This window comes from Scomber scombrus, chromosome 5 (assembly GCF_963691925.1).
Source record: "Scomber scombrus chromosome 5, fScoSco1.1, whole genome shotgun sequence".
NCBI classification, from domain to species: Eukaryota; Metazoa; Chordata; class Actinopteri; order Scombriformes; family Scombridae; genus Scomber; species Scomber scombrus.
In genome coordinates this window covers 22,040,545-22,063,150 of record NC_084974.1, presented here as the reverse complement: position 1 = coordinate 22,063,150, position 22,606 = coordinate 22,040,545, and the positions used below count along the sequence as shown (strand labels likewise).

General features: G+C 38.6%; 1 protein-coding gene across 1 annotated transcript in view; it reads left to right on the top strand.

The window, feature by feature from the left end:
- The window catches only part of cntn5 (contactin 5), a 63,178-nt gene extending 43,401 nt beyond the window's left edge, over positions 1-19,777 (top strand). Inside the window, exons 11-22 of the mRNA XM_062419452.1 lie at positions 921-1,048; positions 1,450-1,625; positions 4,443-4,563; positions 6,291-6,449; positions 9,402-9,551; positions 10,450-10,520; positions 16,071-16,305; positions 16,398-16,507; positions 16,616-16,802; positions 16,965-17,077; positions 17,835-18,003; positions 19,674-19,777. Coding sequence (XP_062275436.1) covers positions 921-1,048; positions 1,450-1,625; positions 4,443-4,563; positions 6,291-6,449; positions 9,402-9,551; positions 10,450-10,520; positions 16,071-16,305; positions 16,398-16,507; positions 16,616-16,802; positions 16,965-17,077; positions 17,835-18,003; positions 19,674-19,777 — 1,723 coding nt within the window. The remainder of the gene's footprint in view (positions 1-920; positions 1,049-1,449; positions 1,626-4,442; positions 4,564-6,290; positions 6,450-9,401; positions 9,552-10,449; positions 10,521-16,070; positions 16,306-16,397; positions 16,508-16,615; positions 16,803-16,964; positions 17,078-17,834; positions 18,004-19,673) is intronic.
- Positions 19,778-22,606: the final 2,829 nt, after the last annotated feature.

Below are 22,606 nucleotides of genomic sequence, written 5' to 3'. Positions count from 1 at the left end.
TTTCCTCTCTATTACATTTGTGTTTCTCAAGAGGACAGCTTGCCAATGTGCACATCTCATTTTGACAGCTTTTGGTTCAAATTCATTGAATGCAGAGATACTACAGGTTTGTCAGGTGGATTCGTGAACACTCTGTGCAATGCAGAGGAACAAAGTCTCATAACATTGTTTTTTTTTTATGATGTGTAATTTTCTCCTGAAATTTTCTCCTGAAATAATCCTTTGTTTAATTTTAAATTACACTGAAATAAGGCAGCCTATTGTGTTCTTTCAAAAGCAAATCTAGTGCATCACTCTACCCACAGTGAAAAATCAAATGATTACTGTCTCTTTGTTTATGACATCAAGACTGTACATTAAAGTCAAGCTTTTTTTTGTTGCCTTTACTGAAAAATTGTCCCCCATTATCTTAATTTGTATCTTCAATATCCTCTGTGTTTTAATCTTCTTCAAGATAGGGCCACTTACTGTTATCTGCAAATTAGATTCATTAACATATTTCAATTGTTGCTTGATATTAACTGAAAAGGGTTCATTTTCATGTTCCCTTTTTAGTAGGTTACACAATAAATACAAACACTGTTCTTGACTTCACAGCCTTCAGTCCTTTGAGTTTTTTTGTAACACAAACAATTTACTGTCAAACGCTTTTTGTCCTTCGAATCTGTGATAAAAGTTGTTAACTGCAAACAGACTTTAATTTTATATTTTTCACGGGAAATCTCTGGTGGGTGATTATTTCAAGAATATCTGTGCTATCTGTTTATTTTAACTCTTCTGTTCTCATCCCCAGTGAATATCGCTATTCTTATAACTCGACACAACCATGAACATATAACCTCATGCCTGAACTTGTAGTGCAACTGTTCGTACGTGAATTTGCCTCTCATACGTATTGATTTTTGTGTCCTTTCTCACAGGATTATGTTGTTACGGAACAACACTCTGAGAATTGTTAACTCCAGCCGAGCGGATGAGGGGAACTATGTGTGCCGGGCAGAGAATCAGTTGGGCTCGGCAGAGATGACTGCCATACTGTGGGTAAAAGGTAAGTGATGCCCTGGGGGCCGTTATTTTCTGCCAAATTAGCACAAGTCGGCCACCAGTAAACACTCCCCAATGTCATCCCCCCACCCTACCACCCACGCACCTTTGCTCGGGTGCCAGGAAATTCATTGTGCTTGCTCAACCGTGAACAAGGGCTCTCACATTCAAGAATCATATTACAAGGACACACGTTAAACAGAGGAAAGGCCTCTGTCTCATAGATGCACTGCACACAGTCAGATCAGAGCAAAGCAGGATATGTGAGAAAGGTGAGTGTTTTTTACCAAAGTTAGGGTTGGGTACTCATGATCGGTCTGGCGGCGATGTCACAGTCAAATGCAGCTGCTTGACACTAGCTCTGGGTTAGCCTGAGGTGACAGTGCAGCAGCTTTGTGCTTCCAGAGGCCATGCGTGTGGATCTTAGCCCGAGCCGAGTGGAGGTGACTGTGGGGGAGAGCGTGGTGCTGAGCTGCAAGGCGACACACGACACGTCGCTGGATGTGGCTTTCCAGTGGTTCCTTAACCAGAGACCAATCAACTTCCAGCAAGATGGCGGCCACTTTGAATACATCCAAACAGTAAGAGCGAGAGTAAGAGCAAAAGTAAGAGTGCATTTATCAAACTGGTTATGGTCCTTCCTACCTGTCTGTCTGTTTGTCCATCTGTCTGCCTGTCTATATAATTGTTCATCTGTTTAGTGTAAACAGATGTCTGGTGTTTATTCTTATTTATTTGTATTTATTATTTATTATTATTGCCCCCTTGGCCTAATATGTTGATCTTGTGGATCAACCTATTTAAGTTCATTATTATTATATCCATACACACTTTTCATCTAACTATTAGTAGTACTAGTAGTCATTGCATCAGTTCTGCCATTGATCACACCGGTGTCATGAAAGTCCTGCATTGAATCACAAAATCATGTACAGTATATAAACTCCAGTCTCTTGTTTTGAATTGCAACAATGGGTTGTATCTTCCTGAAAAAATGAAAACACAAATAAGATAGATTTGTGTTTTGAGAGTCACAGATTTTAAAAGGCAATAAGGTTTGTGAAATGGTCAACTCTCAATTGATAATGAAACATATTAAGGAAATTAATGACGACAAAAATTATACTTAAAATGAACCATTGTAAAGATGTAATTTAATCATTCCTAGAGTATGGCTTTGTAAAAACAAGGTTACAGATCCATGCCCAACAAGTGAATGGATGTATAACCTACATAGATTTACTAGAATAGAATAGATTTACTTTATTACATAAAGTACATAATAAGTACGTCGCTCTTGAATTGTGAAAGCCTCATTGTACCAAAGGATACAGGGTTAAAGACTCTCCGGGGAAGAAATGTAAATCCTCCAAGCAATAACAAAATACAATCAAAATTAGGGGTGTGACGAGATCTCGCAAGACTAAACTGTGACGATATTTCTCGTCAAAGTAAATCTTGTCTCGCAAAGCTATAATTAAGGGGCGCACCAAAAAAACCACAAAAAAAAAGATCGGTTTTCTATCGCTCATTTGCACGTCATATCTTCTTTTTATAATTTCACATGTGTATCATTAACCTTGTTACAGTGGGTGTCCTCGTTCTAGTTGGTGAACTAACAGCTTCTACCTGCAGAGAAGATCTCAGTCAATAGTAGGAGAGGAGAGGAGCAGGTTAACGCAGGTCTCTACACTGAGAGACTGAGGTAGGAGGAGCAGGGAATCTAGAGCAGCTATGGGACCCTAATGATGCAAAAAGTAAAATGAGTCACACTACCAAATTATAACACAATTTATATGTTGTTCTACTTGTGTATTTATGTGATACAGGATTTGTGCAATTTACTTTTATTTTTGTGTGTTTTTTATTAGCAATATGTTATAATTTGAGATAATTGGATTGGATTAATTTATATTTATATATATATATGAATTGTTTCTACTCTCTACAATTTACTTTTTGGTATTTGTGATTGTATCTAACTTTTGTATTTATGGTTGTTATTTCCATAAATACCAAAATGATTTATCTATAACATGTCTATCTATATGGGGAAACCTTTTACAGTGCTGCATACTGCATATGATAATTATATATTTAGAAAGTAGAACTGAAGTGATTCATTACAAGATGATTAGTTAAAACATTTCAAAATGCACCTGCATTATTTCCATTTTGTGAATTTCAAATAAAAGAACAGTCATGTATTTCCTCATTGAAGTTTTCTTAAAAATAGTGTTAAAATCTCGTCTCGATCTGGTGAACCCAATATCGTGTCTCGTCTCATCTCGTGAGCTGAGTGTATCATCACACCCCTAATCAAAATGCATTTAATCTTCAAGGTGGCACTGTTAACGTTGTCATTTCACTTTCATCCTTGAACCTTGTTTTCTTTGTGCTTGACCCATTCTGACTTCCCTGTTTTATTTGTTCCTTGTTTCCAGTTGTAATTTCTCCCTGGTTAAACAGTTGGTACACAAGGGGATCATATACAGCACAGCATTTGCAAATGAATAGTACCCACCATTATGTATTGTGCATATTGTTGTGAGATATACCACATTAATTAGTTCATATGAGTTGTCTGTGGTAACCAGTTCACAAAACAGAATCAAATGCAGGAAATATTAGAAAAGAAATGTTACTGTAAATTAACACCACAGAGCTGAATGTCACTTATACAGATAAATTATTATTATTATTATTACCTAATTAAAAAAAATGTCTCTGTTTGCCCTTTTTCTATGTATATGCCTCTTTAGATTTGTTATTATTAAACAACAAAGACAATTCTGATATGTCTCCTGTTACCATGGACCCTATACTAGATATTTATAACATATAACAATAAATATTTGCAAACAACCGGTGAGGCTTGTTTATTGCTTAACATATAAATATTTATAGTTTGTCTTTTACAAAAGAAAGGAATCATCAGTGGCTAAACCATAAAATTAAGTTAAAAACAACTTTTGCAATAGATGAGGGAGTCATGTTTATGTCATTATTTCTTTAACAGTGGATATTAAAATCTGTCCTGATGTTTCCTCCACTACTACCAATGCTCTGGGGATAAAGTATTTGCAGTGACAATCCTTTACAGGCACAACAGATTCCTGGCTGATGCATGGTTTGTAATTTTAATCAGGTTTCGTGCTAAACAGCTGCCTGTAGACCTTGAATTATTCCCAGTCTTGCCTTAGGCATTTCTCATTTCAACAGAGAGAAAATACAGGCAGCTGAAGAATGTAGCAGCAAGCAAGCACCTGAATTAAACAGGAATCTCTCAAGCCACATGAGCCGCTACAAGATGTAAAGGAGTCACAGTTTTTTTGTCAAGCACATTAAGGCTTGCTTAATACCTAACTTTTTTTTATTCTTTCCTTTCCCAATTGCAGCAGTCTTCGACGGTGGATCTTATGATCCGGAGCATTTTGTTAAAGCATGCTGGGAAATATGGGTGCCGAGCCCAGACCAGTGCCGACACTGTATTTGCAGAGGCTGAACTTCTTGTTAGAGGTGAGCTTGTTATCTGTCAGTGCACCAGTGCACTGTGACGTCTTGTACATTTTATACTGGAGGCAGTGACTCACTCCCCCTTGAACTGAACCACATATCCTTAATAAGAATTATTCTCACAATGAATGGACACTATGACAATGAGCAGTTTTTTGAGGGGTGATTCAAAGCTGTTAGCAACACTGTGAAATCATTTCCTGCATGTTTTCTGTAAATCTAGGATATTGGCCTATTTGTCACCAGTACAGCTGCTGTGGGAAGTTGGTTAATTACATCAGACATTAGAAATGTGGTTTTGCTGGAGAAGTCACAAAATGACCATTTCCGCATTATTGCCCCCATTTGACCATCTTGACTAATTTTTTATGGTCACTGTGAGTCTGGTTGGCCAGACGGTCCGTATGCAAGAACAGGTTTATGCAAGCGTGTGCTGTTCAGCAGATTGGCTGAAATGTCTAGTGATCAAATTCTGTGGCTGTTTCTGATTGTTGCTGATCATGTCACATAACATTTATTGTCCGAGCAGCTTCTGGTCTGTTTCTGTGTGATCAGATACATGTTTACTTTAGGATTTCTTTTGATTGGAGATTAATTAAATTTTATAAGGACCAGACTTCCAGTGAAAACTGAATTATGTTTAGTTTTGCTTAAGATAATTTAACATAATTGTTTTTGTGTTATGAGGGTTTATACGGTGTGTAAGTAAGGTATATAACACCTTACACCTTTTTTACTTACATTATATTCTGATGTTCAAATTAATGATACCAAGCAAATTGAAATGAAACATTTGTTGTTGTTTTACAAAGAAATTTGATGGAATAGCTGTGGAACAAACATTTTTTTTTCAATTTAATATTTTATGTGCTTTGCCATTTAATTTTATAATGAATCAGAAACTATTTTTAAATTAATATTGTTTATTTTGATTTCAGTCAAATCACCCAGTTCCAGTCTATAGTGTGATGTATATAATTATTGTTATTTAACATTTTGCACTTAGGCAGAAAAGGTATTATGCCATTGTGTTGGGCACTCTAAAAAGAGGGCGCTTTTCCTGTAGTGACACAAAATGCATATCAATGTCCTGAAATGCAAATGCACCATTCAGTGCAACCTTCTAATGGGCACTTGCTGGGGACACAGTACATTGGTTTTCATAGAGAATACCAGCTGCCAGCTTTTCATTTACAGCTGTTCCCCCTAGAGTCCTTAGACGTTTGCTGCACTTGCAGATTACATTTACTTCTGAAGACCGAGGTAAACATATGTTCAGCTGTACTAAAACACAGGAAGGTCTACCAGTCATTCTCAGCAGAACTGGCAAACTGCCTCCAAACCCCCAGAAAAAAAAGCTTCAATATCCCTTTATCAGCATGAAATCCTTGGCAGCAGATCTGTGTCAGCCTGAATCCTGGTTCAGTTTCGAATGTTGTGTTCCTGTCTGTTGTTTGTTTGAGCAAAGATTACAACAGGGAATTTATGTTGTCACCATATGCACACAGCTGCACATCCTTTTTAATGCTTGCATGGCTGCATCTATTAGTGTATCTAATAGCAACAATGCATGATGAATACGTCACTATATGGGACGGCTCTGAATTGATTCGAACACGAGAAGAAATTATTTTTGCTTTTCCCTTCTGTCTTGTCATTTCTGAAGCATCAGTGGTTCAGCTGTTCAAACCTGTAATTTATCTGCTGTCTCTTAACCGTTTTTCCACTAGGCCCGCCCGGACCCCCTGGAGTGGTGATAGTGGAGGAGATCACAGATACCACAGCCACCCTTTCCTGGACTCGTGGCCTGGACAACCACAGCCCTATCAGCACCTATAATTTACAAGCCCGCAGCCCATTTTCATTAGGCTGGCAAACTGTCAAAACAGGTAATCAATAAGGAGAAAATTGCATCCTCTAGATCGAGGAGGTTAATGTGGGGCAATATACAAAGGCCTTAATCCTGCCCAAAGTCATGTCCAAAGATGGTAAATTAGCCCAACTAGACCAAGGTTACTGTTTTCAAGAGACATCATTAAAAATTCTCGTGAGGTTACTTTTATATGACTAGAATTGGATAAATACTGATCTGCTACAGCATACATATCTATCTGTAAATAAAATCTGAAAGCAAAATGGGGAAATGTATATTTTATATATTTTTGGTTTTGTGATTGCTCTCGCTATCTTTGCATTAATCCAGTGCAATACCTTTAGTTGTCAGTCTGCATTGATGAAGAACTTGTTTTCATACAACCAAATCTTTGCAAAAGCAGCAACATCAGTTTTCTATCATCGGCATAGCAGGCGGTCCCGCTCAGCTAGACAGCATCTTGCTACACAACAACATAAGAGCCAAAGACTATGAACAACAACCCACATTAGCACATCTGCTAAAAGTCTCTTTCTTATGTAATTTACAAACGTGGACCCCAGGAAGAGTAGTTGCTACCTTGGTAGTGGCTAATGGGGATCCAAATTAATAAATAAAAAACATGAACACACATCTTGTCCTGCATTTCAGCTTCTTGAACAAGCAACTAAACAAATACCCTCCAGGAGAATGTGCATAGCCAACGTCAGCTTGCAGGCTAGATAGCTAATTAGCTGTTGTACCTGCAAATGTCAGACAGTGTGTTTAGATGCTGATGTAGTCTGGCTTACTCTTCAATACCGCTGCTAACTACACGCTGGCTGCCTGTGACTTGTAGGCCAGCTATTGTCAATCAAACACAGACACCGATACACCCCTCCACCCTCAGCCGGCTTAGATGAAGGGGAGCATTTCTGATAATTCCCCAGAATTATCAGAAGACCTTTTTCTCCATTTTGATAATAAAAACTATTAATACATTTGAGAAAAACATTGACTTTTTCACTGCAAAAATGGGATAACAAAGTGAGAATTACATTTGACTTCAAATCTCATCCAGAAAAGAATTGATGGAGCATCTTACACTCTTGCACTGGACCAAGCTCTGATCAACACTTTGTTCTCAGATGCCTGTTTAACAAGTTGACTTGCAAGTTCCCTTTTCAGCTATCGTTTTCATTTTAAACTTGGCTGTTGTTCAGAAGAGCTTAGCAGAAAGTAATTTGAGCCTATATCAAATGTCACTGGCTTGAATTTAATTCAGTGTCATATCAGCGGTTAGTGGGGAATTAACCTTTTGGGCTTGAATCATAAGACTTATCAATGCTCATTTAGTGAAAATGCACTTTCACTGTCAAAAATGAATTATCCACTTTTCTTCTTTACCTTGACAGAAAAGCCATCAATTACTATAATTTAGCATTAAAGGGTGAAGACATGCTAAGCATTGTGTGTAATCCATCTTAATATAGCATGAGATAATAATAGCTAAAAATAGTTTAAGGTGTGATAATGATTCATCCCCATAGACATATAAATCATACTTTGTATACATTCCTCTCACATCATGTCTGTTCAACTACGTTTAATTCGATAAAGCACAATTAGGACTCTGTGATGTTTTGTCAGTGTGCAGCTTGTTAAGATTAGAATAAAGGGGATTGGGCTTTTAGCTCCCTCGCAAACAGATTTATCAGCTCATGTTTGAAGAGCAGCTTGCTCACCAGAGTGGTCTCATTGTGCGCTGCTTTGGATGATAAGAATGCAAGCTCCACTGCTTCACTGAAATGTTCCCTTAGTTAGCATAGAGAGACCTCTGCTTCATTTGTGACACGGATATGCTCTCAGTCAATGTTTGTTTGTTGTTGCAGGATCAATATTGACAAAGCTTGATTATGGCAACCCAAAGAAACTAGATTAATTGTGTTACTTGCTTGTAATCCTGGTAATTCATAAAACCAGATAGATTGTTTTTTTGTTTTGGGGGATTTTTTGTGTTTTGTTTGTTTCAGGATGTGATTTACAAATACTTATCTCTGTAAGTCTTCTTCCGAAACTGTGAAAATTGATTGAAATCAGATCTCAACTAAATTCTATGACATCACCAGCTGTTGTAAAAATACGCCAAGGCATAATAAAATGCGGAGGAAATGTGTAACACTGTGCAGTCCATTAGAACTAAAACAATGGTATATTTTTTGGCTCTGCACACCAGAACAGTGGATTAGATTTGAAACAATGGCAATGAGGTGTCAACTTTCAACTTGTACACACAAGTATAGTGTGGGAATTATTACAGTTTTTTACATCATCCCCCACTTCAGGGAACAGAAAGTAATTTGACAAGTTAACAAAATCCTGAAGTCATCACTGTTAATGACAGGCTACATCCCACAGACATCAGCAGACATTTGATATCTTCCCTGGCGATGCTCTGCTGGGCCTGCACTGCAGCTGTCTTCAACTTATTTAGTGTTTCCAGGTGTTTTTGCTTTCATCTGGTATTCAGCAAAGAAATACGTGATCAGTTGGTTGATTAAGGTCAAGTGACTGACCAAGCTCATCAACAAGATTCAACTGTTTAGCAATTAACAAAAAAAAAGGACTTGTTGTCTTGTCTGCATATTTAGAATAATTTTCTTGCTGCATTGCCCTTAAATTTGAGGGAATGTATATTTAAAGGTCTATTATTTCCACAAGGCTCACTAAATGTGGATGTAAGAACCCTCTAAAACACGTAAGACTCTTAAACCTCAAAGTCATTGTTTCATTTCTGTTTGAATGAGTAGAACAATAGAGCCAAAACAGTAAAAAAACAAAAGTTATTACGGTAGGCAACAAAACAAATATGCCTCTGTTCTGTACTTAGGGAATGCAGCGTATGTCTGTCTGTATACCTGTGTTTAACAGAATTACAGTGTTGATTGTCCTGAATAAATAAAAAGACAAGCAACTCTCTTGTATGCAGACCCAGAACCTGTCACAGGGGAAATGGAGTCAGCCATGGCTGTGGAGCTCAACCCCTGGGTGGAATATGAGTTCAGAGTGGTGGCCAGCAACGCCATCGGGACTGGAGATCCAAGTGCTCCTTCAAGAGGCGTTAGGACTAAAGAAGCAGGTAAATCCTCTCTGCCACTTATCAACGCTCAATATGTACCACATTTAAGTCATATTGTGATAGACAGAGGCAATCACCCATAGTCCAAGAACTTATCATACAATAAACTGAGTGCAAATTCCAGCTGATGATTTGTTATGGCTATAGAGCGTAGCTGATGCCCCGCACGCCATTTCATGACCATGTTATATTCTAATTGTTAATATACTCAGTTTTAATTGGGCAAGAAGTTGAAAATAAGCTGCTTACATGAATTTTAACAAGTTTAGTGTTTCAGCTAAAGCAGTCAGCCCCTATAATGCCCTTAGGCAAAGACACAGCAGAATACACTTTTTATGGTGAGCAAAAATTCACTGAGACAGTCTGTATCGAGCGTGCTGCTTCACTAACGGCTCGTTTCTCATCTATAAAATGTTAAAATTACAAAGGTCATTGGTCATTTCGAAGTGGCTTATTTAATTTTCCTGTTTCTTCAGCGTGATTAACAGACTAATTACTGTATCTACGCACAGTTGTGATAATGCATTAAAGGTACAATCTGAGATCCAAATGATCTTAAACACAGCAATGGTTCCTACTATCACTTTTAAATTGATCGACAGGTTTTTAATGAAGGCACTAACATTTAATTAAAACCGAAAGGGTTTTTTTAATTTTCTGAGGATGTTAAAACTATTTTGTGTTCAATTATAATCTGTTGACAAGAACATTTTAATCATGCCAAACTTTTCAATTATCTAAATTGAAATCACACAAATGTATGTGATTTAAAATGGAGTCTTTGGTCTTAAAGAACATGCTATCTGAAAAATATTTAATATTGTCATCTTTTCCACAGTTTTAAAAAACACATTGAAGTGAGCCTGTGATGCAGTGTTAACCTTTCTGTCTCACACAGTCCCGTCAGTGGCACCAGCAAACGTTAGTGGAGGAAATGGCCGCAGGCATGAACTGGTCATCTCTTGGGAGGTACGTCCTCTGCCAACCTCTTTTTGTAGCACAAGCGTGATAACACATTTGCAAAAACACAAATGTCACAGTTGGTCTGGTTGCTTCAGTTTAGCAAACTTAGATTTTGTTTGAATAGACACAGTTTAGTTAGTTAATAAATGCAGGTCATGCATGAATTACACTGGAACTCAGATTCCAATTATATTTATTATTCAGAGTTCGCTAAAGTTTTCAGCATAATTTGAACATTTTGAATGTGAAATGTTATCGTCTGTTCTCTCATTAAAATGCAAAATCAATGTGATTTCAGTTAATAGATTAGCTCAACATTTGGCTGTGCTTAAGATGCTTGTTCAGATAACTGTCTTGAATATCATTATAGAAGAAGAAGAAGAAAAATATGAAATAAAAAAGAATGTGTATGTAAATAGTATATGTAATTGGATATTTGATAATAAATATAAACCCCACCAACATACTAAACATACTTGCTAATATCTCAGCATGTGATTTATGAGTTCATTGTTTTTTAAATGCACATCTTGATCGTGTATACCGGTGTTTCCCAGCCTTTTCAGCTTGTTACTCTGTGAAACAAAGCAGTTCCTGCAGTGCTGAAAACCCCAGGCATAAAACCACAGAATGATGATTATTTTTAGGATATTTTGCATGATTAAATATGGGAAGAAACCTATAGGGTGTAAATATTCATCATTTAACTTGAGAAAGTATTAGCTCATAAAGATAAAAATGTGATGATAAATCCTTATGTTAAGGTGGGGGGCTAGGGGGGGATTCAGATTTCATTTATCAGCACCCACCCGCTGCTTAGAAGGTTTTTAAACCCGCAGGTTGAGATTCACTGTTATAATCCAAATGAAACAAGCCCACTGAAACTGGGTTCACTAGAAACTTCCATACTGGAACTTCTGCTTTTCCATTGTTCCCTTACGAATTTAACTGTCACCACGTTATAAATCCTGCATGTGAATGTGACTTAATAATCATGTTGACGTTGGTACTGTGTGTGCCATTCATTAAAAACATTCACTCTTTGTTGCTTGGGAATACTTGTCAGACATTATTAAGAAGGATAAAACATGGTTGATGGACGACGCTAGTCCTTCTGGTTCCTAAGCTTGAAACAAATGGTCTAATGATTTTAAGGTATACAGATGATCACATTAGTATACAGTCAGTTGCATTCACTTGAGGTGAGATGTGAAGAGTATAGCTGCAGAGTTGCTCAGTATGGGCTTGGGAGCTGCGTTTGCTTGCCGTCCTATTCCCAGAACCATCAAAGTGGGATCTAATTAAAACATAAAGGAAAGTTTCAACAGCTCAAGTTAGAGAATGTTGACAAGAGTCTGGAGATGTACTTAAAATGGAAGACGACAGATGTATTGAGGGATTTGCTGGAGTATTAAGAGAACAGAGTTAAGCATAGGAGATAATCAACACCGGAGCTCAGACAACTTCTATCCTTACGATGAAAGCTCATACATTTTTTTTGCTAAACACTCTGTGTTTTGTGGGTCTTCCCACCCAAGGGGACATACAGTGGTGTGCAGGTGTGTTACTTAGAGTGGATTGCTGATTTTAAATGGGAAAATCTAGTCGAAATGTTATTGATGTATTGATTGTATTAAGTAGCTTTTTTTTAATTTAATGAAAATCTAATGAAAATTTTTTAGTTTTTACACTGGCGTTTTCACATTTATATTGTTGCTGTTTTATCCAATTATCTCAGCTCTACAACAACAGTGTTTCTTTTCATCAGCATCTCATCAACACCAAACAACCCAAGTCAGCAATTACTCCCAACACTAAAATGTTACTATGGACAAAAAGTCCATATATAATTGTCCATATGCAGTGTATCAGGTCAGAGTCAAGGATTTCAAGTTCCAAAGGACATGTAGAACTAGAAAAAAATGATTATCTTAGCAGAGCTTTGTGTTTGAGACTTCTTCAAGTATGCATGATGTGATTGAAGTTGGCTTCAGTCAGAATTCACTTGCAAGTTCTAATGTGTTGTTGAATGATTGTTCTAAGTCTAAGTTAACCAATTCTGGGCTTTTACAGCAAGTTAAAAGAGGAGTGCATACTCAGTAGTTAAATAGTATAGCACCAGTACTATACCAGTGCTTTTCAGCAGATAAACTGGTCAGCACCATAGCTGTAGAAAAAATGAAAAAAAAATCATGTGTGAATGCACTTAACTCCAGGAAGCCTTGACCTGTCTGATAGAGAAAGAGGAAAAAGATTCACATTACATCCAGTGGGGATAACACAGAGGTGGAGGTTACTGTCTTCACAGCTACCTGTACCTTAGGAGGGAGGGAGTCTGAGTTGTAAGGGGGCTCAAGTGAGGGCAAAGTGATCTTTTTTCAATTTGAGAGGGAAAAGAGGGGAGGTCCAATGCTGCAGTTCTCTACATGGTTTCCTCTTAATTGCTTTCACCAAATCTGAACCCCATACCGGAGGTTTGGAGCAGGTTGAGCCTAGAAGAGAGGCTTAAACTGTTCCAATGAAAGAGTAAACCAAAGGGGTAAATGCTTCAGCCTACTGGGGCAATATTGTTTTCCACAATACCAGAGGCTGAAGTGGTTATTGTAATAAGAAGCACCTACAGTATATGAGATAAGAAAGATTAAACATTATTGGTCACAGGGGAATGGAGTCATGGCACCAGCAAAGAATACAATATAATAATAAGTATTACTATAATACATAAAGCCTATTCAAATGAATGTAAAAATATGTTTGAATAATATGACTTTACCAAAGCAAATTTACTTGAAACAATAACTATTTACTGATAAATGGATTATGTGTGATGTTTACAGACTGGTATTTCCAGCACACACACAGAATGTTAAAGTGTTTTTCACCGGCTCTTCTCATTCTCAATTTATACAGCATGTGTGTTGTTTGTGTTCAGGTTGTCATTACCAGCAGGGAATGACTCCAGCTTTATCATTAACAAAAGCATAACCTCAAGATCACAGCTCAATGCATTTCAAAGAGCTTCCCGCTTTATTTTGTTGGAAATGTGTTCAGGGTCTTGGAGTTTGAGGGCAGATCTTAGCCACAGTTGCAACATTTGCTGACAAAGCTCGAAGAAGGCCACCTGGGTCCTGTATTACACAAAGCTCCATCCACCGGGCAAATGATTAAGATGTAGTGAATTTTAAATTCAGTCCCACCACACAGACACAATGATGATTAACCTTGAATATCAGAGTCATTCTCAATAAATCCAGTGATGTTTATGAATATCTGTTTGTAATCTCAATCTTGACAATAGTTATAGAAAATGCAATCTATCTCACAGCAACCAAGTCTGATCTATTACCAAGTGGACAGCTTGGCTCTCAGCCAGGTTCAGGGCACAGCATGTACAGAATTACTATGAGCAAAGCCGAGAATTTGCAATTGAGATCAGTTGAAGGATATATTAACAAGGGAACAGTGAACAGATGTGGAATCAATTGACAGTTATTCTTGTAGTTATTAAGTATGGAAGCCCAACTGCCACTGGGAAGATAACCTTCACAAGAGGAGAAGTGCACCTCAGTGGCACATTATGGGGGATAATGTCCATTCCAGATGGGATGCTGTTTGGTGGACCATTTCCTATTTATAACTCAAGAACGTGATTAGCTTGGCTAGTATAACTAATGACAGCCTGCTTATTAATAAATAAAGGACCCCATGTTGGAAGAATAATCAAGGGATATTTGAATTATACAAAGTGAGTGAGTGTACAATAGTGAATTGAAGCCCATCTTAAAAATGATGTCTCCTCTCTGCCCACTGTGGGGTACAAGAATTGGTCACTCATCAATACATCTGTCAGTTTTCAAGAGTGTCACAGGACAATGCTGCGCTCCACTTAGATTCAGTGTCCTCCTTTTGGCACTTGGTATTTTAAGTCGTTATAGCTCTGCTCTCTTTCTTCTCGTTTCTGCTAAATGCTTTTGGAAATAAATCAGGAGTACATCGATGATCAATGGAGATGGATATTAAAGGAGACGGGGCAAGAATGTTAGCCCTTTTTGGCAGTCAAGGCATGTGAGCGCATGGCAGTTCTGCCTCTCCAATCATCTGTGGAGAGTTGTCAGAGCCTGGACGGTCATGGTGGGCAGGGTTATTAAGCAGGATGAATGACTAAACAGTCTCTGCAGCTTCATTCAGGCGTCTCATTAGAGTCGACGGTGAGAGACTGCTTTTTCTGTGGCAGCTATTGGGAGGACCATTAGTGATGCCCCCACAGTCACCATCAGTGAGCCCAGCACGCCCCACAATTTCATCCACAAGACTTACCTCAGTTATATCAGCCCTCTAACACTGTCTCCACACTTTTCTGTGACTATCTCAATTTCCAAACTCAGAAAATTATGTTTCTAGAGTAAAAGGTGCAGTGTGTACAATTTAGTGGCATCTAGTGACACATACTTGGCAGAAATGGAATGTAATATTCATAAGTATGTTTAATTAGTGTATAATCCCATGAAAATAAGAATTGTTGTATGTCCGTTACCTTAGAATTAGCTCTTCATATCTACATAGGGAGCGGGTCCTCTTCCATAGAGCTCGCCATGTTGCGCTGCCATGTTTCTACAGTAGCCCAGAACAGACAAACCAAACACAGACTCTAGAAAGGGCCATTCGGGTTTTCACAACCAATCTTGCAACTTCACCACACTGGTCCTTTAACTATCTAATTTACTCATGCTGCTTTTTTTAAGTCTCGTATTCTTTGGCATTGCTTTAAATCTATGCTTTGCCAGCTCTGATAATAACTTTGATGAAAGCTAATTCATTTTCACTGACCATCCCTCTAATTAGGCAGTCATGGTGAGTAGTCATTGTTCAATGAAATGTGAACTACATCTCGATCCACCACTATTCCCTCTGTAGACTAGATAGCTAATTTGGGTGATGCCTTTAGGGGACAATATTACTTTGAAGCCTATGCAAATCAACACATTACAGCGGGAGCGACGGACTTGTTGCCAAAAACAGGTGTACAGGTGTTTGTCATTTATTAAATTTAGCCAAAGATTTAATCCCTGCAGCTCATATTTTAATTAAATTTTAGCGCACTTAATAAATTGGCATTACATTTGATTAAGTGTGGAGCAGCTGTGGAAGACAGCTCCCAGTTCCACCGCTTCAGGAAAACCGTAGATAAGCAGGGAAGCCATCGAACAAAACCTGTGTCCCAAAAATCCTGCTGTCAGACATGGAAAGATAAATAGCTACATAATGGGCACAACTGAGCCAGATATGATTTGTTTCCATTACTCAAGATTGACTGCATCTTTATTAACACTGGCAGACAGTTACAGTAAATGGGTAGGACATTGACAACTGGTTATACAGGACTGCCATAGAGGCAAAAGTCTTTCTTTTTTTTTAAATTGGAAAGCTTGCTTGCACCAAAGAATCTGTTTAAATGAGAGAATGTGCAAATAATGCCCCTTCAGTTACAGATTATATGTGCTGGTAAACCGTTTTAGAGCTCTTGGATGATGTTTTATATCTTTGCAATATTTTCAGCCTGTGTCTGAGGAGTTCCAAAATGGTGAGGGCTTTGGGTATATTGTTGCATTTCGTGCCAACGGAACCAGAGGCTGGAAAGAGAAGATGGTTACTTCAGCTGACTCTACAACATACAAGTACAGAGATGAGACCTTCCCTCCCCTTACCCCATTTGAAGTGAAGGTTGGAGTGTACAACAATAAAGGGGATGGGCCTTTCAGCAAAGTTGTCATCATCCACTCTGCTGAGGGGGGTGAGTTAATATTTGTGGTTGCATGGATTTAAAAAGTACACAAGGAAGAGCTCCCTGCATTTCAAAATGATCACCACTCTGTGTGTTCACAGAGCCGAGGGAGGCACCATCTGATGTGAAAGCTTACAGCATTTCTTCATCGGAAATAAGGGTCACTTGGAAGCCACCCAACCCTGGCCCCGGAAGACCAAGGGCATATGAGGTTTTTGTACAGTGTTTGCGTGTGCATGTGTGCGTTTCTGTGCACACTCGCATTTATGCATTTGCAGAAGCATGCATAGTGTCCCAAGTCATTCTTTTGTGTTAACAGGTCAGCTACTGGAAAGACGCAGAGCAGGAAGAGTCTGGGCAAAAACAAAGAACTGTAAGAAACGAAACATCAATGGTCTTGACAGGACTAGAGGGCAACAGTCTGTATCTCATCACAGTAAAGGGATTCAACAGCATTGGCCAGGGTCCTGCAAGCGCTGCTGTCACAGCCAAGACCAGAAAAGCTCGTGAGTACAGCACTGACACTAATCATGTAATACTGTATATGGAATAGGGGCTACCTGTTATGTTCCCTCTAAATCCCCTTGTAAAAAGTGTAATAATTGACCTAATCTGTTTATAGTTTGTCAGAAAGTTTGATCATCTGGAATTCTTTGTTCTCTTCTTAGCTCCTGCACAGCCTCCAACCAACCTCATGTGGATTCAAGAGGGTAATAACGTGTCTTTAAGCTGGGACCCAGTGAAGGCAAAAGACAATGAATCTGATGTCATCGGGTACATGGTAATGACCTCTTCCTAATGTCCTGTTTCTTCAAATTCATAATCTTAAGACACAGGGAATCATGTTTTACCTCTAGAAAATAACAATATTATAGGTGAATATTATGGCCTTTCGTTTTAAATATTTCAACTTGGTTTCTGAGAAATGATGCTTCTTTCTGTCAATTGGTATGACAAACATTCCTAACCAACACCCATGAATTTCAGCTACTGTTAACATGGAGAAGAACCCAGTGAGAGGGGCAAATCAGGTCTACCAAATACAGAAACGTTTATTGTTGCAGTTAGAAACAAACCATGACATAAAAGTTGATGAATTTAATTAATTTCAAATTCATTGACTCAGAATCCGAAAGTGAACCACTCTAAACTGCTGAATGTATCATAAGGTCTCTTTGAAGCGTAATTAAACTCAGTGATTTGACTTTCATATATTTTATTTATTGGGGGCTGGTGAGAAATCGGTAGGAATTGTCTTTGGCATATAATTTAAATGACTGGATATTTCCACAGCTGCTCATCCTTTTTAGTGTTGATTCAAATGGGAGAATTTTATGCCCATTCAAGCCAAGGAAGTACTCTACTCATACTCATACTACAGCTCATGTAACACTGTCTATGCATGAAACGAACAGGACTTTTACTTCACCACCTTAACACTGTTTTAAGAAAAAAAAAGGAATTGGAGCAAGTTTAAAATGTCGTTTTTCATGGTATGAAAAGTGTAAACCAAGCGGCTATTTGCACATGTTCTGCAGGTGTTACTCAGACAGGAGGGCAGAGGCCACAACCAGGTGACAAGGACCATTAACCCTTCCACCATGCTCTCACTGCCAGAGGGAGGCACGTATATCATTGAGGTGCGTGCCCTCAGCGAAGGGGGAGAGGGAGCAGTCAGCTCCCAAGTTCGAGTTGTCACCTCCTCTGGTAAGCTTTAAGCTAGATAGTCGCCTCCCCAGCCGCATAGCCACACACTGCATTACACGACCTCAGAAATCCAGTCTCAATACACAAGCCATTTTCTCTTTGTAGCGATCTTATGTTCCCTCCCTTAATTGAGTCGCCACAGCTGTTGTGCGAGCCAAGTTTTCTTTAGCTAATACTGTTTTAATTACCTCGCTCACACAAACCTTCCTACTCTTGCACAGCCAATTAACTTCTGAGCAACAGGATGAAGAGAACGTTTGCAGTTCTCAGTGCGACGTGACCTTGGATGCCTGGTTGTGTTCTTAAATTGGGGAGAAAACTTGAAGAAATACATAATTGGCGGGGAGTGGGGGAGGGGGGTCTGGAAACCCTCCCCTAGAACAAAGATGTAATTTAAAACAAATTTAACCCCCTAACCCTAACCCTAAAACCAAAAATTCATCAAGAAAGGTATATAAATGTATATATAATATATGCAACTATATATATATATACATACATATAATTATTTTTATTTTTTTAATGGTAGCAGGTTGCAATCTACTACGCTATCTTGAAATGGAATAGCCTTACAGCTCATCACAGTATGATTTGGATAATTAAACCTGGTTAAAATAATGTTAAACCCATACCATTTGATGCAAGATTGTGGCTGTTGTTCACTACTGTGATGCCTGTCAGCAATAGAAATGAAGAGCCTTATAACTTTGTCCAACTGCCTTCCTCTACTGTTTTTCTGGGTCAGTGTTTCCCAAACTGCTCCTGGAGTAGGCTTCCTCCTGTCCAAAATGTTTATCATCACATCCAACCCTGCTCCACCAGAGAAACAGCCTTACCTAACCTGTATGTGCTGAGCTCAGAGTTGAACTGATCTGAGCTAGTTGTGGCGAAGCAGGGTCTCTTATTATTATCAGTTATGAGTTTGATTTTCACTGTGTGAGAATATCAAGGTGTGACGTCATAGCGTGTCAAGTGCATCAATTGCATTTGAGTTGGCAGCTCACTCGCAGATTGGTTTGGCATTTCCGCGACATTTCAAACCTACTTTTAGCTAATACAAAGTTAGGCTGGAGTCAGTGGGCCAAGCAGGTTCATTCAATACATCATTGCTATGTTCTGTTTTCAGTCAGCGATGATCGCAGTTAAGCTAAATGGCATGTTTGTCACCTTTGTAAACAGTCAGATTCCTGACTGATAGCCACAGCATACTGTAGCAAATGATCAGAAATGGGTTCGACTAAAGTAACTCAAAGGGTTGTCCAAAAATATGTGATTTTATTTTTTAATTACTTGCTTTTGTCAGTTGCTGAAAATAGTAAAATGATCATTGATATAGGCTGCTTAAATATAATCACTTGATTGCGAGGACTTTAATCAGAAAGACAGAAAGTGGGGTAGCAAAACCAAACTATTCTCCCCCTAATTAAATAATGGGGATGCATTTGCTCCTCTTGCTCCACTGCTCAGGCGTCTTTGGACATGACCAGCCAAATTTGCAGGACACTGGAATGCTGTTTTCGTCCTCGTCATCAATTCAATAAAAAGATCAATGGAATTATTTACTATTAAAAATTAATGCAGTTATTGAACTTTTTTTAAGCATCTTTGTTTTCATCAGCATTAAATATCCACCCTCCCACCCACCCCACCCCCTCGCTCCCTTCTCTTAGGTGTTCGAGCAAAAAGCCACCAGTGCTCAGTGCACCGCCTGCCGCGGAGCCTAACATGGACAGCACTGCTCCTGGTTCTTCTGGTGCCTTCAGCTTCCTGGTGAGACCACTGTGCCATCCTCATTTTCATGGAGGGAGCCACCAGTCTTCCGCTCCCTTATTCCCTCTGACTGCCTGCTTGCTTTGGCCTTACCCATCCTGAAGGGCCGGAGGCCTGCCAAAGAGGGGGTTAAGTCTGCCAGTTAACATTCGACTCTTCAGAGTACACCCTTTTCAGTTCCTTCTTCTTTTGAGGCTCTGGACGTTTGATTTGCACAATTCTTTCCAAGATCACAGTAGTGTTGTACTGTAGTGTACATTGTGTGGAAAGATTGTTTTTATCATTTACTTTAATATCATCATGTGTTCGTCTCATTGACTGGCATCTTACCACTTCCAGACGGCTCCTACAGCTCTGGGGCTCTGCAGAGCGTGAACAATTCCTCGAAAGCTGCTGTGGTAGTAATACAGGGATCAGCCGGCCTGTTTCTTTTCATTACTTATCTGCATCAATTTACCCCTTGGCTGCCTAACAAGCAATGCAGCAGAAGCTCAGTAGAGATAAGTGCATTGTTTTCTTATTCACACATTGAGGAGAAAAAAAGTTTTTTATGGAACCAAGACTCTTACTATTTCCAGACTTGCTTTTTGTACATTGTGTTACCTTTAGAGAAAAAAAAACAGTGGTGTGTGTCAGCTATGTCAAACTCTGTTTTTTGGTAGCGATTAAGCAATGCTTGGTGATACAGTTTGTTGACTGTTGGATGTACGGAAGTAGGAAACAGGTGCGTACCTGTAGTACCCAAACACATCATTAGACAAAGACAACTCTGTTCGGACTCTTGGTGTCAGTACAAATAAATGTGATGTATATTTTTAAAAGCTTGTTGTTTGTAATTTTTAACTTGTAGAGAAGATATATATATATCGTAATATAGTAGGAGTACAAATAATTATTTTTATTATTGATAAATATGCTATTTTCTTCAGATAATCAATTAATTTTCATATTTTAGAAACAGAAAAATTGAATTTGTGCTTGATAAATGACAAACAATTCATGGATAAAAAAAGTGATGATACATTTTTGTTGATTGACTCATTTACCAATCAACATGTCACTTCAATACTAAAGTGTATTTAAACATATCACTCTGAACAATACAAATTCACCAAGACACTTAAGTTCTTTATTGCATCTGCAATTGTAATTGAGAGTTCTGCACTTTACTTTGTTATGTAAAGTATGGGTTGATTGAATTCTCCACACGTGACATTAGAGGCCACAAAACTTTCGGTGATAAAAGAAGCACTGCAGAACCAAATAGGGCAGCATCAAGAGTATCTCTCCTTCCTCTCAGGCTCCTCTCTTACCTTGTCTGCAATAAAAGCTTATCTCTCACTGGGCAGAAATCCAAATGAATTTGCCTCAAGTGTAATTAATGTTAGAATGGAGATCTGTAGTCCTAAAGCCTGCTTGCTCGAGCAGACCCTTTACTTGCTCTGCCTCCAGCTCCCTGGACTCTCCATTACAGAGTCAGAGTAACCTGGTTCAGCCGCTCGGGTTCAGACAAGGGCACACCGGCTCGACCACAATAGACAGGACCACACAGACAACAGAGGACGAACACTGCTCAAAGATACTCCTCTTCTTTTAGACCTCTCTTCTTGGTTACATTCAGAGGGGGAGTATGGTGAGGTTGGCCTCATCTTCTTCTAACTCATACATTATTTCTGTGTGTAGTGTAAAGCATTAAGCAGTTTAATGTGGATGGAGGGGTTTTGCTGTGCTTTTAGACTGTTCAGTGACGTCAGCTCAAACACATACCTACACACAAGTGCTAATGTACCAAGCTTTAATTATTCATGCAGCACCTGTCTGTGTTGGTGCATCTGATTTATGATAATGGATTATGTATCCTGCAAGGGGAACCATTTGGTTCAGAGAGCCAGAAGCTATAGTGTCAGCAATTAAAACATTAGGTTAATGTCAGTTTCTCTCTGTGTGTGTGTGTGTGTGTGTGTGTGTGTGTGTGTGTGTGTGTGTGTGTGTGTGTGTGTGTGTGTGTGTGTGTGTGTGTGTGTGTGTGTGTGTGTGTGTGTGTGTGTGTGTGTGTGTGTGTGTGTGTGTGTGTGTGTGTGGAAATTCTCTACTGTATTTTTCAGTTATCTGTTATGTTAGATTAGATTAGAGGGCTAATACATATTGCTTGAGATGAACAAATAGTTGGTTTTACAGTTTGAGATATAATCCCAAATAATAATAATAATAAGTACATTCAGTACTAGAAATATACAAGTTGTGATTCATGAAACTTAAATTACTGTCTTTCTTTAATAATTGAAATTGTTTTTATTTTGTTTGGTTTAAGGGTGATATTATAAAAAGTATTTATGGTCAGTATTGCTCTTTAATTTTAATCTAAAGTTTGTGTTTTTGAAAAGCTAAAGAGTTGTAAAGATCAGATCAGTTTCAGTTTAAGGCTTAAGCTGAAGCAACACACGTAATCTAACAGCGTCCCTGAAGACGAAGGATTCAACATCACTGTCTCAAGGACATCATAGCGGGATGGATGCTTGCTGTTTGCCTCGTCGGAACTTCAAGTAGGAGGATGCCTCTGCTTTTTTATACATGTACTATAATTATGCAATGCTGCTGAAAATAATAGTTTTGGATTTTCAACTTTAGTAGAGTTCAGTGTACACAATAGGAAGGTTTTAAACATGCATGTGGAATGTTAAGTTTCTCCTCTCTCCTCCTCTTCACTCTGACTGCACTCTCTTTGAAATCTAAACCATATCCACATGGAGGGACTCCTCTGGACTAAAAAAAAGAACCCTTCAAATACAATATCCTGCAAGTATCAGTTGATACTACTTCTGCCTTCATACAT